This window comes from Ochotona princeps, chromosome 23 (assembly GCF_030435755.1).
Source record: "Ochotona princeps isolate mOchPri1 chromosome 23, mOchPri1.hap1, whole genome shotgun sequence".
NCBI lineage: Eukaryota > Metazoa > Chordata > Mammalia > Lagomorpha > Ochotonidae > Ochotona > Ochotona princeps.
In genome coordinates, this window is record NC_080854.1 from 24,419,308 (window position 1) to 24,436,029 (window position 16,722).

Here is a 16,722-nt window from a genome sequence, read left to right on the forward strand (position 1 = left end):
TGTTCACAGCATTCCACTGACCTGTGAGTGTGCTTCCGCCTCCTGAAGGAGAGAGAGGACGGTCGACTTTGACCCCACTGAAGACAGGACAGCCTGTACTCTCTCCTGGTCGCCAGCCGACACGTAAAGTTGATCCAGACTGAGTAACAGAAACACAGGGAGTGAGCATTAGCAAAACCCCACATTTTCCATTTTTCCTGATTTGCAGAGTGCTCCTTCCACTCTAGAATAGGTGTTTCCTGGTCCTGGTGCCTACTTAGGCAGAAAACTCTGACTCCACTTGGATGCCAGTGGGAAAGGGCTGCTGTGGCGGTGCTGTGGTCCCAGCCGTCAGGACCCGCAGGCGTTCAGCATGTTTCTGAGATAGATGTTTGAGAGGATGGGAGGAATTTCCCGTTTACTGCAGCCACTTCTCCCCATCGTGCTGCTGTCATTTCAGTAGCCACCCCGCTTTGGGGTGACACCTTACAAACACATTTTTCCTGCAGGCGCTTTCCTTTTTCCAGTTGTGATGAGTCAAAGGGGGCTAACGCAGTGACCCAGCCTGGCTCTCCCTCTGGGATGGACAAAGAATGCTGGTGGGACTTTGTGGAGCCAGTGGTGTGGCTAACAGTGAACGTTAATGTCAGAACAGCTGCAGCTCTGCAAGATGTTAACATCTGGAAGAGCTGGGTGAGAGGTGCCTGGGCCTTCTGTACTGTCTGTGCAGAGTTCCTGTTAATCTAAAACCATTCCAGAAAGAAGCAAGGCATTCACATGAAAAGGCAAGGAGAACATGGAACGTGCCACTCATGCCCACCTGCATCCCACTGGCTGTGGCTGGTTCCCAGTCCTGGCTCTGCCCCCGAATGCAGCTTCCTGCTGCAGCTGAAGCATTTCTGGGCAGAAGCAGTGTTGGCTCAAAGGGTCGGGTCTCTGCCATCCACGCGGGAGACCCAGCTTTGGCCTGGCCCAGCCCTGGCTATTGTGGGCATCTGGAAAGTGAACCAGTGGATGGGAGATCCTGGTCTCTTTCTGCTTTTCAAATAGTAAAAGAAGAATCCAACTTTACAAAAGGGCAATAGCCCTGTCAGATGTTGCTGTAAATACATGGGCAAAGAACCTCATGAGACCTGAAGAGCTACAGAAATAGTCAATAAATGGGGCATGCGGGCAGGACGTCATTGGCTGGCTGGCTGGCCGGCCTACTGCTAAGATGCATGCCCATTGCCCATGCTGGGTACCTGAATTCAAGACTTGCCTCTGGCTCCTGGCTTTAGCCCTCTGGGTAATGCAAACCCTGGGAAGCAGCGCAAATAGCTCAACTGCATTCTGGTTCTGACCTGGCTGGGGAGCTGGTCCATGCTCCTCTGGTTCCCCATCTTGTTTCTGAATAAATGAGTAGTGAATAAATCAGGCAGATACTTACTGAACCGACCAGCCTTTTCCAGAAGGTGGGTCCGGGGTTGTCTCCTCTGTATCACTGGCTGAAGCAGGTGCCTCAGGCTCCCCGGGTGTAGGGCTGCTTCCTCCCGGACAGGCCCTGTTCTCACCCTTGGAGGGATTTGAAAGAGCGGCAGGCTCCTCCGGGGCAGAAGGGCCTCGAATGGGGGTGCCAGGTGCCCTCTTGGGCACTATCTCCAGTTGGGTTTTGAAGAGCGTGGGGCTGGGTCCTGCTGTGTATCCCTCGCCACACAGTTTGTCCAGGTCGGGCATACTCAGGGCTCTCAGTTCCTGCAGCTTCGAGCGGGACACCAGTGAGGGCTGGCCGTGGCGCACAGAGGACTTGTGCCTCTTGATGGGTGAGGCTGGCGTCACAGTGGCGGTGGGGATGCCTGCAGGACTGGCTGACTGCTTCGGGTCTGTGTCGGCATCCTTGCTGTCAGGCTGCGGCGGGGTTGGCCGGGGGGCGGTCAGTGTCATGCTGGACGGGGACTTGGTCATCTGAGCAAGGAGGGCACTGGCTTCACTTTGGCTTTCACTGCAGGAACTCAGGCTGCGCCTCAGCGACCTCACCGCTGCTGTGTCTCCAGGGTGGCCCACGCTGCCCTGGGCAATGCTGCCTGAAGAGCGCCTCCCAATGGGAGGTTTGGAGCTCACGGACAAGAACGGGGATGCCCCAGTCCTGCCTGTGGGCCGGTCAGAGTTGGCTAGGTTCTCAAAGGACTTGATTCGCTGCTTCACAGAGAAAAACGAGGTAGATTCCTGGGGCCAGATCTGTTCGTAGTAGTGTTGTCTCCTGGTGACTCTGATTTTGTCTGTCACTAGATGATACCTGGTCTCGTGGCCCCCGGCATCCCCTTCGTCTGCTGCCAGGGGCCTCCTGGTCACTTCCTGCAGGGATGGCTTCACACCACACAGCCCCTGTCCATTAGTGAGGCTGAGCACTCTGCCTTCGGCTGCCCTGGGCTCAGGGATCTGGCTGTCCCCAGGACGGCGACCTGGGCTGGGCGCCAAGCCCTCCCGTGCAAAGTGGCTGGAGAACTGGGCCGGCATGGAATAGGTTCTGGTCGCTGGCCTGGGTGTGAAGTAGGGATGGCGTTCACCCACGGGGCTGCTGGTGGATGTCCCTGGGGAGCCTGGTGCAGGACTTGGTTTTCCTTGGGCGGAAGAACCTGCCATCTTCACAGGCGGGTGTAGGGAGGCTGATGGGGCCGTTCTGAGGGAATGTTGTGTTTCTTGCTCCGCGGGGGAGGTTTGAGGTGTGGGTGAGGTGGGGCGTGAGCCTCCTGCCTGATGCTGGGGTCTAGTGTCACTCTTGTCCTGGCTGTCTTTCTGGCCTGGGGGCCCTGCCTGGGTGTCTCTTGCAACTGGCTTGTCACTACATGCATTCTTTGGCATTCTTTCAGAAGAACTCTCCGCCGTTTCTGGCTGGCTGGGGCTTCCCAGGGGATGCCTGGCCGTGTTGGGCTGCATGGCTTCCAGGCCCCGGGCTAGGTGGCTGGACACAGGCTGCTCACTGTGGTTGATGCTCACTGTGGACACGCTTGACCTGGCGTCAGCTTGGGGCACCTTGCCCTCTGAGGCACACCTGGGAGACCTGGGGGCAGCCGGGAAGCCTCTGTTGGGGTCTGAGTGGGTGGGCGTGTGGAAGTGACCACATATGCCCTGCTCAGAGAGCGTCTTGGAGGAGGTCAGGGGTGACGAGGTGAAGGTTTGGAGGCTTGTGTCCGATGCAGAGAGCTTCAGGGGCCCAGCGGCAGCTGGCACAGGTTTGGGGACGGCTGTGGCTCTTCGCTCAGGCTCCTGGTGGTCAGCTGCGTGGAGCCGCTGGCTGGATCCTTTGGAAAGCACCTTGTGGGATGCCTGGGGTGAAACCAGGGCTCTCGTGTGATCCTTGGCTGGGCTGGTGGCAGCATCCTCGAGGCCCGCCTTGCCCTTGCTCTTGCCACCCAACCTCTTCAGCTTCTGTGTGTACCTGGGCTTCGGACAGGTGTTCAAGAGCATCTCCACAGAGCCTCTTCTAGAAGGCTCTTTACCGTCCGGGTTTGCTTTTGGTGGAGGGGGGCTGGGAGGCACCGCAGCCCCCTTTCTGTGGTTGAAACTCGGAGTTTTGGCCTCGGGGCTTCTGGCTGGCTCCTGGTTGACCTTGCTGTGTAAGTGCATACCTTGGTAGTTGTGATTGATGTCTTTCAGCCAGGCCACGATGGGCCTCCTGCAGGTCAGCTTGGTTCTCTGTAGGAAGTCACCAGCCAGGTCAGGGCCTTCAGGGACATGTCGGTTTGCAGAGGCGGAGCCTCCCTGCTCAGGCATGGCCACACCCGTAGGGGAAGGTTCAGGCCCACCAACATTTGGTTCTGATCTGTCTGGGGTTCTGTCACCTGGCAGGTCACATTCCAGACCGTTCATGCTGGTGGGGCTGGGCTTGACGGGGAGGTCGCACAGATGCCCGTGCACCGCGGCTGAGCTCGCGCTGCTGACCTCTGGCGAGTCACGTGCAGTGTTTACATCTGTGACACCTCTGGGTGACTGTGAGTTCACCCCCGCGAGGGAACTGGGCCGGAAAGAGCTGGGGCCTTGTGGGTGTGAGCCTCTCCCCCACGGGCTTTCCACCAACGCGCTCAGAACGCTGGGCTGCAGGGGCAGAACGCGGGCCACGGTGGGGCAGGGTGTGGCTGCAGGGGCAGGTGCTGTGATGGCACCGCTGGCAGAACAGATTTCGATTTGTTCCTCTTCAGACTCCTCAGCTTCTTCCTGGTGAAGAGGCCAGGGAGGAGGAGGAGGAGAAGGAGGCGGTAGCCAGCTGTCCTCACTAGCCACCCGTGGGACCTCAGGGAGCGACTCGGGGTCGGAGGAGGAATCTTCAGCATCTCCATACATGGAGGACAGAGATGGCTCCGTGCTGTCACCCAGGCCTGACAGGGAGAGGCTGTCGTCATGGAAACTGCTCAAGTTTCTTGAGTAGTTGCTCAAGAAGCTCTTGTTCACAGTAAAATGCTTGTCAGGGTTGATGGCATCCAGCACCGAGGGCTGGGGAGCTCCCTGCGGGGAAGGGGCTGGCCCGGAAGCCCAGGCCCTCCGGGGGCATGGCTCAGAGCTGTGCTGGGGACTGGCTGCTGCTGGCTGGTGGCCTTGAGGCTCCCCTGTCCGAGAGGACTGTGATGTTACTTTGGACCTGTCGATGTCTGTCACGGGGCTCTCTCTGCTCTCCAACACTACAGGGTCTTTGGCCGTATCGGGGGGCAGTGGTGGCAGGCACGGGCTGGCCTGGGATATCCTCATGGACAGTGAGTCTGTGTCCTGGAGCCTGTTGGCCTCCTGGGAGCCTTCTGGGACCTGCCATCCTGTGGCTCCCAGCATCTTCTTGCTGTGGTCATCTGGTGGTATCTCCTGGAAGCTGAGGTCTGGGGACAGCCTGTCGCTGGTGCTGGGGGGCAAGGCAGCCCCCATGGTTCCTGGAGCAGCTGCAGTTTTGCTGGCGTCAGGGAGAGCTGTTGCCGTCTCTCCCAGGGTCACGGCACGCTCCAGGGGGAGTCTTGCTGCAGCTCTGCCCGAGGACCCAGGCTCGGAGCTCCCAGGCAAGACAGGCTGGCTGACTTGCTCCGTGGCTACAGAGGCCTCCCTGGGGACAGGGGTGAGGTCTGGTGACTGCTCAGGCCCTGTGTGAAGAAAGCAAACAAAACATGAGGGGATGGGTGAGAAACTGGAAAAGCTCTCCAACTTTTCTTTCTTTTTTTTTTTTTTTCTTTAAAAGATTTATTCATTTTATTACAGCCAGATATACACAGAGGAGGAGAGACAGAGAGGAAGATCTTCGGTCCGATGATCCACTCCCCAAGTGAGCCGCAACGGGCCGATGCGCGCCAATCCGAAGCCGGGAACCTGGAACCTCTTCCGGGTCTCCCACGCGGGTGCAGTGTCCCAAGGCATTGGGCCGTCCTCGACTGCTTTCCCAGGCCACAAGCAGGGAGCTGGATGGGAAGTGGAGCTGCCGGGATTAGAACCGGCGCCCATATGGGATCCCGGGGCTTTCAAGGCGAGGACTTTAACCACTAGGCCACGCCGCCGGGCCCAAAGCTCTCCAACTTTTCAAAAAAAAGGTAAACACTTAGAATGACATTCCAAGCTTTGTCTCTCAAATCGCACAGCACCCACATCCCACACTGTCCAGCTTTAGACACTCTAAGTGACCCAGACTAGCTGGCAGAACACTTGTGCATGCTTGCTCGTTCTTTTGCTTAATTTAAAAGCAGGTTTTATTTACTTTCATCTACTAGAAAGGCAGAGCAAGAGACAGAGACAGAGAGGTATTTTCCATCTGCCAGTTCACTGCCTAAATGATGCCAGCTTGGGTTTGAGCCAGGCAATACCAGAAGCCAGGCAATGCCATCTGGGCCTCAAGCACTTGGTCCATCTTTTGCTGCCCCTCAGGTGCATCGGCAGGAAGCTGGATTTGAAGCAGAGCAGGGAGGACTTAAACCAGGCCCTGCAATGTGGCATGCAGGCTTCCCAAGCTGTAGCAATGCCAGCCCTGCTTTTGGTTATTTTTAAGAATGGAGGAGAGGGGAACAACAGAAATCTTATACTTTTTTTCTGTAGCACCACCCACTGCCCTGTGGTGGCAGATGCCGTGGGAGCTAGCCAGGCTGTTGTATTTGTGGCTCGTGCACAGCTTTGGCAGAGCTTCCAGACTCATGGCCAGCACCTGGTGGGCCACAAGTGGGTTACGCTCATGTAGGAGGAGGAAGTGAGAGGCACTGTGAGAGACAAGCCCAGCTTGGCACTGGAGGCTTTCCTGTTAAGCGCTGAGTAGGGAAAAGAGAAGATGCGATGGGGTGGGAGCCACGTGTTGTGGAGCCATTGCTCTGCACTGAGGAAGCTGACGCAGGTGGGGGAGCTGGCGAGTGGGGGAGGTGGGGCCTTGAATGTGGCACATGAGGTACAGCCTGGCCATGAGTGATGATGACAAAGATGCTGCAGATTTGAAAGACAACGTGACAGGTTGTGGGCAGGCCCAGGTTCCCAGGGCCACTCTGTCCTGGACGTGTCTGCCTGAAGGCCCTGTCAACCTGTGTCACGCAGCATCTTGCAGCAGGGGGCTGTGGGCATAACTCGCTGCTGAGGAACTTCTGGAGTGAGTCTAGCCCAAATATTGGCTCAGTTCTGCTTATGTCACATCAAACAATCTTAAGAGTGCTTTTTTTTCTTCTTCCTCCTGCACTTCCCATGTCCACAAACTGAATGAGTCGCTCAGACTAAGCACTGTGGTGTGCTAGATTTTCTAATTATGAGGGAGCCAGCACCACGCTGAGGGCTTTCCAGGCATTGCATTTCCTGCCAACATGGCTGGAGGCAGGCCCCATGGCACCCCAGGGGCAGTTACCATTTGCGTCTGAGATGGCACAGTATATAGGGGGTCCAGCCAGGGGGCTGCTCCACCCAACCTCCCCATCCCCCAAGCTGCTGTACAGCCCAGTCTCAGACCCAACCTCTAATCGCTACATGACTTATGCACTGAAAACAGATGGCAGCCAGGCCGGATGACCAAGCCACCGTGCCCGCTGCTGAAGGCTGAGCCTCTGGCCCACCAGCACTTCCCTGCAGCCTAACGTCACCAAGTTTCACAGCAACCTAGGGATGGGGAGCCTGGTTTCAGACACATGCACCGAGTGCACTTCCGGTCGGCAGTTTGAGTTGATGGCCCAGTATGTAGGGAAATGACCTTCCACCCAGGCAGCCTTGGGCGTCGCCTTTACGTGACTGTCCTTCCTTTGGAATTCCCCCAAATATCCAAGAATGGCAGCAAAGGCCACTTGAATATGGCATGTGGGTTGCTGGGGGAGCAGCAGTGGTCACCTGCACGGCTGCCCCGCTGGCCCAGGACCCCAGTCAGCCTGGGCACAGTTCTGTGATTCCAGCAACCCACTCAGGGCTTAGAATGACTTTCGGTGGACCCAGGAAATAAAGCTTAGGAGCTAGGGACCTCCACAGTCTTTGTTAAAAAAAAAAAAAGTACAAAAAGAAAACACACAAACCTGTAAGACTGTGATTGACATATTCATTTAGGCATGTTCTTAGGTGCTTCAACAAGTTCATGGAATGTGGACTTAAAAGGCATATTTACTGTAGTGCAAACTTTTTTTTTTTTTTTTAAAGCACAGGCTATGGATACCCAAGCAGGTAAACACAGGAACTCATCTAAAATTCTGCTTTTCTGTGAAATGTCTGAAGTGCCCCTGCGTATCCAAGGATAAAAGGACACGCAACAAAATAGCAACGGAAGTTTTCTTTTGAGGCTTTCATGCCTTTTATGCTATCTTTGAAATCTTACATTACTTAAGAAAAAAAAACAACCAACCCAAATAACAAAACAAAAACCAAGAACAATCTCAAGGCAAACAAGGAGCACAAATGCTGCCCGTCTCGGGCCTTTGCTCAAATAGCCGTGATGGTGCCTCCTGGTTTCTAAGAGCCAACGGTTATGGGGAGAGAACCAGCACCCCAAAGGCCCATCCCTCCTGCTCCCACATAAAAACAGCACATTGGCCATTATTCCCGAGAGAAGATGGCTTTAGGACACCCTGGTGTGTGAGTATGTAGCAGTAGGTACTATGAAAGCATGTTAGGGGCTGGGCAGACGACATGCCTGTTTTTTCTTGAGGAAAACCTGTACATAACAGTGTGACTTGGGTCCTGTACTCCACAGAGCTCCACACGCTGTAGTGAAAAACCTCATGGTTTCTCCATAAGCACCCTGCAGCATGGGCAGGCGGGCAGGCTTGAGCAACCTGTCCTGGGGCACTTCCTGGGGCCAGCTGAAGTGCAGGCTGGCCAGGCTGCCTGTAGGTGGCATCCATCTGATGCTTTACTACAGTAACTCTCCAATCATTCTGAATATTTAAAAAAACTTTTTTCCCCAAGTTAAAATGTTCTTTCTCAGTTTGCTTCCAACAGGATATGTTTAAAAGAACATCCTCCCTACACATGGGAAAGCAGCTGAACTGCTTGTAAGAAAATTGGAAGGAAGCAGAGTGGCTACCTGCAGGGAACCTGCCAGCAGGACCAGCTGGTCACAGAGGCCTCTTAATTAGGCAGAGAGAAAAATCTGCAAAAAGCAGCCAGAAGCCATGAAAAAAAATTCAGGCATTGGGCAAATTATGTTGGTTCCAGTAACAAGGGATCTTTGAAACGTTCATAGAATATTCTTATTAAAAACTATGAATTTTTTTTTGTGCAAAAATGAACTGAAAAATATTTAAAATGAGGGACCAGCACAGTAGCCTAGCAGCTGAAGTCCTTGCATTGCACACACTGGGATCCCATATGGGCGCAGGTTCGTGTCCTGGTGGCCCTGCTTCCCATCCAGCTCCGTGTCTGTGGCCTGGGAAAACAGTCAAGGACAGCCCTAAGCCTTGGGATCCTGCACCCGCGTGGGAGACCTAGAAGTCCTGACTTCGAATTGGCACAGCTCTGGCTGTTGTGGCCACTTGGGGGGGGGGGGGCGGTGAATGAATGGAAGGAAGATCTTCCTCTGTCTTTCCTCCTCTAGTATATCTGACTTTCCAATAAAAATAAATCTTAAAAAATATTTAAAATGAGTTGAAACAGAAACAGCAACTGTGGTCCCGTCCTTTGGCTGGTTCACTCCTTAAATGCCCAACAACGCCAGGTCTGGAGCCAGGAATTCAATCCAGGTCCCCCCTCTGTTGGGTACAAGAACCCAAGTGCTTGAACTGTCACTGTTGACTTCCAGGAGCTGGTTCATTAAACCCAAACAACAGTGTGTTGTTGTGTTAACTGCTATTCTAAACGCCTCCCTGCTACATTATTTATTTATTTATTTGAAGTGTAGCATTAGAGAAGGAGAGGGTGAGAGACCTTCCAGCCACTGGTTTACTTCCTAAATGGTTGCAATGAGCAGGGCTGGGTTAGGCCAAAGCCAGAAGCTTCATCTGGGTTGGTCCTGTGACTGCTCTACCAGGATCAGCTGGCAGGTGAGCTGGAAGAGGAGTAGCCAGGACTTGAGCTGGCACCCATATTGGTTACCAGCACTGCAGGTAGTGGCTACCAGCAGCTAATTTTTCTTTTAATTTCATTTTCCCATATATTTTTGGAAATGCCTACATATTTCAGATATACCCCAAAACCCTAGAGGGCGCCCATGTGCCACTGTAACTCACTCATCTTCATCATGAGGACCTTACAATTACAGAACAATATAACCAATACACTGCTTCAGCGGCAATTATTTGTCTACTAACTCTGGCACACATATCATGCATTCAATATAATCTGTCCCTGGCAAGTGTGTTTAGGGGTTGCTCAGTAGATGTCCAGGCCCACAGTGGCTCTTTTCCCAATTGCCTCTTGCAAGTGCAGAGCAGGCCGACAGGTAGCACCCCTACACCCTCACAAACACAGGTCCATGCGAGCAGAGCTCCCCACCGCCCCAGCAATGTGGCCAGTTGGGTCAAAGGTAGGAAAATAGAGGGGGAGGTGGGAGATCAAAAAGTTGCACATGTTCAAAGCTCCTGAATTTGATTCTCCAAAAGATCCTGAAAAGTGCATGTTGTGAAAGAACTATGCTGATTTTCAGTTTTTTCAGCAGGCATCTCTGATTCTAGGCTGCCATGAACTTTCTGAAGTCCCCCTGTATGTCGCAGTAGAACTTGACATGTATTAACTCATCTCCTTACATAAACACAAACCGTTGATACTCAGAAAGAGTTGCCTACCTAGAAGGAAAAAATCCTCAAGTGGACCAAAGGGAAGGACTTTCTGCATTATGCTGGAAATCGGAAGAGGCTGATATCAGTGGTTGTTGGGGGCGGGGGTAGAAAAAAAATCCCCTGTTGTATCCCACACTCTCCTCCAAGGAAGCGTCTAGAAGATCATGATGGACGGCGTGCATTCACGAGTTGTAGGGAGGTGATGCTGAGGGCTACCTCCCGTGATGCCACCTCTCGGCTAGAACCCCTTGGTGTCCACACACTGTGCAGGCCAACACCAAGTGGCCAGCCGACGTCTGCTCCTGGAGTGAACCTGAACTTCAGAGAGCAGAAACCTTCCAACAGTGGCACCCTGGGTGAGGCAGCAAGAGCCCCCGACCTACAGAGGCCTGCGGGGTCTTTGTTCTGGGTGCGGCCAGCCAGGCACGGGATGGTATTCTGAATGGTTAGGGCACTCTCACAGGGGACACATCCCACTCTCTTCACAGCAGATGAAGAGCCAGCAGCCAGGACAGATAGATGGCCAAAGCTCCAGCCAAGAGAGCCCCTGGAGAAGGGTCCCTGCCCCTTATTATTATTAAAAAAAGATATACTTACTACACAAATGGGACTCTGTCGATCTGAGAAGATTTTGCATGGCAAGGGAAATGGTCAATGAAGTGAGAAGGCCACTGACAGAATGGGAGAGAACCTCACACTGCACAGAAAATAGGGGCCTAACATGCAGGATCTACAACGACACAGAAATGCAACAACAGCAAAACAATACTGTTAAGTAATGAATGAAGGACATCAACAACTATTTTTGAGAAGATGAATTTAAAAAGGCTAACAGATATGTGAAAAATGCTCAAGTTTCCTAGCTATTAGGGAAATGCAAATCAAGATCACACTGAGGTTCCACTGAACTCCAGCAAGAAGGGCTAAACATGCAGCAATCAGCATGCAACTGCTGGCGAGAATGAAGGGAAGCAGGCACCTGCTCCAGTGTTGGCCTGGTGCAGCCACTGTGGACGTCAGTATGGACAGCGCTCAGAGACCTGAAAACTGATCTGCCATATGACACAGCCATCCCACTCCTGGGAATACATCCAAATGAAATCTGCATTCAGGAGAGCAACCTGCAACTCTATGCTTATAGCAGCACAATGCATAACAACTAGGACATGGAAACAACCCAGATGCCCATAAACAGAGGAATGGATAAAACAAACTGTGGTACGTCTACTCTGTGGAATACTACTCTGCCACAAAGAATGAAATCTTCCCATTTGCACCAAAATGGTCCCAGCTGGAAGGCATTATGCTCAATTGAAGGAAGCCAGTCCCCAAAGGACAGATAGCATGTGTTCTGGTATTAGAAAGCCAATATGCAATGTACTATATACACATATATGAACTATGCAAGGGATATTAGCATACTGAGAAGTAAAGGTACTATGCAGATGTCTACTCCCAAACAAAAGTAGGACTTCCAATGAAACAAATACAACTTTACATTATGATACTAGGTTTTCTACCTGTGCTTATACTTACTGTGTCATAATACATGTAAGTATCAGAAAGCTTGTATCTTGTACTGAGAAACTATAGGATAACATGGGGACAAATGGTAGGAGGGCAAAGTGGGAAGACGGGATGCACACCTATGCTTATAAAATGTTATGAGAAATATTTTAGAGAAATTTACTTATTTGAAAGTAGTAGGAAGTAGGAGAAGGTGGGAGATGAAAGCTGGGGGGTTGGGGTGGGGAAGAAAAGGAAAAGAGAGTGAGGAGGGAAGGGGCATGAGAGAGCAGGGGGTGAGGAAATGGGGGGGGGGGAGGGAGAGATATGGAGAGATCATTTATCTGCTGGTTCACGCCCAAAATGCTTGCAACAGCTGGGGCTGGGCCAGGCCCAAGCCAGGAGCCAAGAACTCCATCCGGGTCTCCCACATAGGTGGCAGAAATCCATGCACCTCCCAAGTGCATTAACAGGAAGCTGGAGCAGAAGGGACAGGAGGCCATGCCTGGCCAGAGTTGCACATACAGAACACAAACTTTCCATAAAGGCCTCCATTACCAAGGGCGATTATTTTAGAAAATCATGCTTAACAAAGAGTATCAAGCATGATCACTAATTTGAATAACGAATGAATGATGGTAGTTAAGGAAGTACGCAGACGATCTCAGTAACATTACCTGGTTTCTCATCAGCATTTGTGCTAGTTCTTGATTGTTTCTTGTGAAGATCCCTGTGAGCGTAGTTTAGTGTGCTGGATTTTACAAAAGCCATACTGAGATTCTGAAAGGCTGGGAAATCCTCCCCACTCACCCATGCGTGTTACCCAACAGGTAAACAGGCATCAACTAAAACTGGATGTACTCAACACGGAGTTGAAGCTGTGAATGCAGAGGTGGCCATACTGTACAACAGTTAAGTCAGTGCTTGGGCCATATTGTGTAACAGTGAAGTCATCCCTGGTTCGAAGTTTGTCTACCTCTGCTTCTCACCCAGCTTCCTGCAAATGCACACACACTAGAAGGTAGCAGGTGCTATCTGCCTTTCAAATAAAACAAGTTGTAAAAGTACCTAAAAAAATGAATTCTGGCACAAAGATCTAGTAAAGCTGTTCCATGCAGGTAGTATTTAAACATTAGTTTTTATAGGAGGAATTTCCCCCTTCAAATTTCTGCACTTTTAGGAGGGGTCCTGCCTTCCTGGTTTTAAGGGTTAACAAGTGATGAAGGATCTTACCTGTCACGGGCCAGGGCCCTGGCTCTGGTGCAGCTCTGGGCAGGTGCTCTGGGGGGTGGCCAGGGTCCAGGAGGGATGGGGCACTAGCTGGCTCACAGGCGGTGGGGATATATCCATCCTTGAGGGTCAGCTGTCCCAAAGGTTCCTGGCACAAGGACAACCCCAAGTCACCATAAAGTCACCCCAAGTCGCCTCTCAGGACTTCTGGAACATAAGAGCCTGAACGAGGGAACTTCCCAAAGTTTACAGATGGGGAAATGGAAATTACAAGATTTGGTTTATTTTGTCACCCAGAAATGTGAAATTCATGCATACAAGGGGCTTTTAAGAAGTTCATGGACAATGCACACTGGGAAAAAAATCATGAATTTCAATTGTCTCTTTGCAACTCAACAGACTCTGAATTCCCTTTCCCCACAGATTTTTTGAAGTTCCCTTGTGTAAAGAGGAGCTGGATGTGGAGAAGTCAAAGGAGCCAGGAGGGGGTCTCGGTGCAGAGGGTGACTCGGCAAGCCTGCGTCCTGTGTCAGGCAGGCATGTGGGGCCTCACCTCTCCTGCCGATTCCAGCCTCTGGAGAGCCAGCAGGTGATGGCTCAGGCACCGGGGTTCCTACCACCCACATGGGAGACCAGACTGAAGTTTCTAGCCAGCTGTCATGGATATTTGGGGAGTGAACCAGCAGATGGGAGATGTCTACCTCTCAAATAATAGACATCAGTTTAAGAAAAGGAATTTGCCAAGCATTGAAAAGTATTACACATATATTTTAAACAGAGTTCTGAGCTAATAGTCAGAAGAGCCAGAATCTAGAATTGTATAGTCATTTTTCCTTAAGTTTCATTTTTCTCAACATAAAAAGTCGGAATAAAATATTCTCAGTCTTGGAGATTTAGACAAAAGAAGACAAGGTACGAACAGTTATAAAAACAGCATGCAGAATACAAAGGCTACAGAGACAGTAAGTATTACTGTTAGTTTGCACAATGAAATCCACAACTTGAAATCAAATGCTGAGTTTGGCAGCAAGGGAGAGGACTAGTCTAGACAGATCCAACTGGCATTTCCTAGCTCAAGAGTTCCTGTCGGCCAAGTGTCAGTGACCTCATCTTCCTTTCTTCTGTCTGATACCCACTACCAGAACATCTTGAAATGTACTAAGTGCATCAATCAGGTGGACGTGTCGTTTACCCACTGAGTTAACGAGTCATCAAGTGGCCCCAAGAGGGCAGCAGAGGAGGTGGAAGAGCTGCTGTGTGTGCTGGCAACAATGGCAAAAAATTGTTTTATAAAATAAAGTTCTCAGGGGAGAGAAATCTTCCCACAGTGTAGCTCAATTTCCCATTGACTCCTGCGGCAGAAATGTCTCAGGAACGGCAGAAGAGCTTTGGAACGAGACAGGTGGTGGCTTCTCAGTGCTTTGAATGCCAAGTGCCACTGCACCACACACTTTCCAACAGTGAATTTTACGTTAACAGCGTAGAGTGAAAATACCGAACACGATTCATCCATTAAAAGAGGAAGGCATTTGTGTGTGTTTTTAAATCTTTTCTTTGAGTACTAACACCTTATGGTAACACATTTTGTTTCTCATATAAATAACATCAAATTTTATGCTTAAGATTTTTATAATAGAAGTGAAATTCATTTACATAAAAGTCTTAAATTGTGCTCAGAAGTTCTTTTGGGAGAGCAAATTCAAAATCACAAAAGCCTTCATGTGAAAAGATATAGATTATTATGAACAAAAATTCTGGTTTGGCTTCATATAATTAATCTCAAACCTGTTGATAACACATTTTTAAAAGAAGAAATTTAGCCTCTGGATGAATATTTTATCTTTTTAAGCACATTTGCAATTTGGAGGCAAAAACATGACTTTCCTCCCCCTCTACTTCTTTGAGTAACATGTTCTACTTATTCTTTATTTATTCAAAAGGCAGAGAGAGAAGAGAAAGACAGAGATACAGAGAGAAGAAACTTCTCCAACTGGTGGTTCACTCCCTACATACCTGCACACAGCTAGGGAGAGGCCAGGCAGAAGCCAGGGGCTTAGCCATGGTCTGCTGCTGGGTGTGTGTGTGGGGGGGACTGCAGCTTCTTCCTAGGGGGTGCATCAAGGAGCCAGGATCTGTACTTAGGCCGTCCCATGTGGGTTACAGGTGCCAAACTCCCACAGGATTTAGGGTGGGAGGAGGGAAGTGGGGTGAAGCTATACATCTCTACCCTTTTTAAAATGAGCTTTTAAGAAGCTTTCTGCTTATTGTGGTTTTTATGATGTTACATTTTTTGGAGTCTATTTACACCTACATGTTTATACACCAAACACAACATGTTTCTAAATATGGCCTTAGTCATCTGGACTTGTTTGTCCCAAAATAGAACAATGCTGAGATTGTAAACACTGTTCATTTCTCTTACTCTCATTGCTCAAATGGCGAAGTACTGGCACTTTAAAATATGGCCAATTCGATGATTCTCGTTTTAATTGTGCCTAAGAGGTGACATCAGCAAGAGTGACTGGTACCAAAGTGAAGACAGCCCCATGATGTCGCAGATCCCCCCCAGGGCCCAAGTTGCTCCAATTCTGGACTCTACAGGGATGTAGGAATCTCCCACAAACTTATCAGTGGGTAAGACTGAGGCACCATGTTCGACAGTCACCCCAGTTCTGTGGGAGACGGGCAGGTGGCACATTCCATTCTCAGCCTAGAAAGGCTCAGTAACTGGCTGAAGCCATCACTCAGTGAGTGCCAAGTGGCCAGTGCAGGAGTTGGTACCAGGCCCCCAGGTACAGTCGGACGGTATCCAGGGTTGTGGCCAAGTGTACAAATGACTAACGACCTTGTGATATGCTAGCACACTCCAATGAACAGGACTGTGGTGGCAGAGCATGCTCCAATCACAGTCCTGTCTTCCCAACAGGCTCCTTTCTGGCAATGTTCACTTAGAGTTAAAGCAATTAAGGGAAAGTTACCTTCTCCGCAGGTGCACCTGGCTGAAGACCAGGGACGGTCACTTTGACTGCAGTGGTCCAGGCGTGGAAGTCTGGATTGCGTGGTTCATCTGCTCTGTCAGTCGGGGTCATGGTCTCTGAGCCCCCGGACCTGGTCTCAGCTTCGGGTTTCTTGCAGTGTGGACTCACCCTGGCTACTGGTTTGTGCCTGGACCCCAGGTTTTTGCTCTTTTGCTGTGAGGAGATGGGGCTCTCCACGCTCATCCGACTTTGTGCACCTTCGCAGACCTGGTACTCCAACTTGGGCGAACTTGACTCAGACAGCTCCTTCTTCCCCAAGTCTCTGGGGCCACCCTTGGCAGCCTCTGCCGGTCCCAGCAGGCTGGCTGCAAGGAAAGGAGTGGCCACCGCAGCTCCAGGGACGTGCTCTTCCGAGTCCGTGGACCTGCCAAGGAGAGGCACCGAGGAGGCCTTGCTCACCAGCATTTTCTGGGGCTGTTTCTCTTGCCTGGTGACATCCGGGGACTTGGACGAAGTTGTCAGGATGTGCCTGGAGTGGCTCTCTGACAGAGGCCTGCTGGCCCCTGGCAGGGCCCCGGGGAGGGAGACACAGTCGCCTGCCCCGTCACACTCTTCGTCACTGGCGTCGTAGCAGCCCAGTCGCCTCTGGCGCAGCAGAGGGCTCCGCAGGTCCTGAGGGCTCCCAGGCAGGCTGGCTTGACGGGCGATTGTCACCTGCTTGTGGAAGAGCCCAGAGACCCGCTGGCTGCCAAGAGCCACGAGGCTGTTGGCCCTAGCTTTCCCCGGCTCCCTGTGAGCTGGAGGGTTGGGGAGAGAAAGAAGAGAGGAAATAAATCAGTTTTCCCACATAGCCTGGTCCT

The 16,722-nt window shown here is 51.3% G+C and overlaps 1 protein-coding gene across 1 annotated transcript in view; it reads right to left on the reverse strand.

Moving 5' to 3' along the window:
- Positions 1 to 16,722, reverse strand: part of PDZD2 (PDZ domain containing 2) — a 329,172-nt gene that overhangs the window by 9,864 nt on the left and 302,586 nt on the right. Inside the window, exons 18-21 of the mRNA XM_058680001.1 lie at positions 15,863 to 16,659; positions 12,888 to 13,032; positions 1,409 to 5,078; positions 22 to 139 (exon numbers count right to left, since the gene is read on the reverse strand). Coding sequence (XP_058535984.1) covers positions 22 to 139; positions 1,409 to 5,078; positions 12,888 to 13,032; positions 15,863 to 16,659 — 4,730 coding nt within the window. The remainder of the gene's footprint in view (positions 1 to 21; positions 140 to 1,408; positions 5,079 to 12,887; positions 13,033 to 15,862; positions 16,660 to 16,722) is intronic.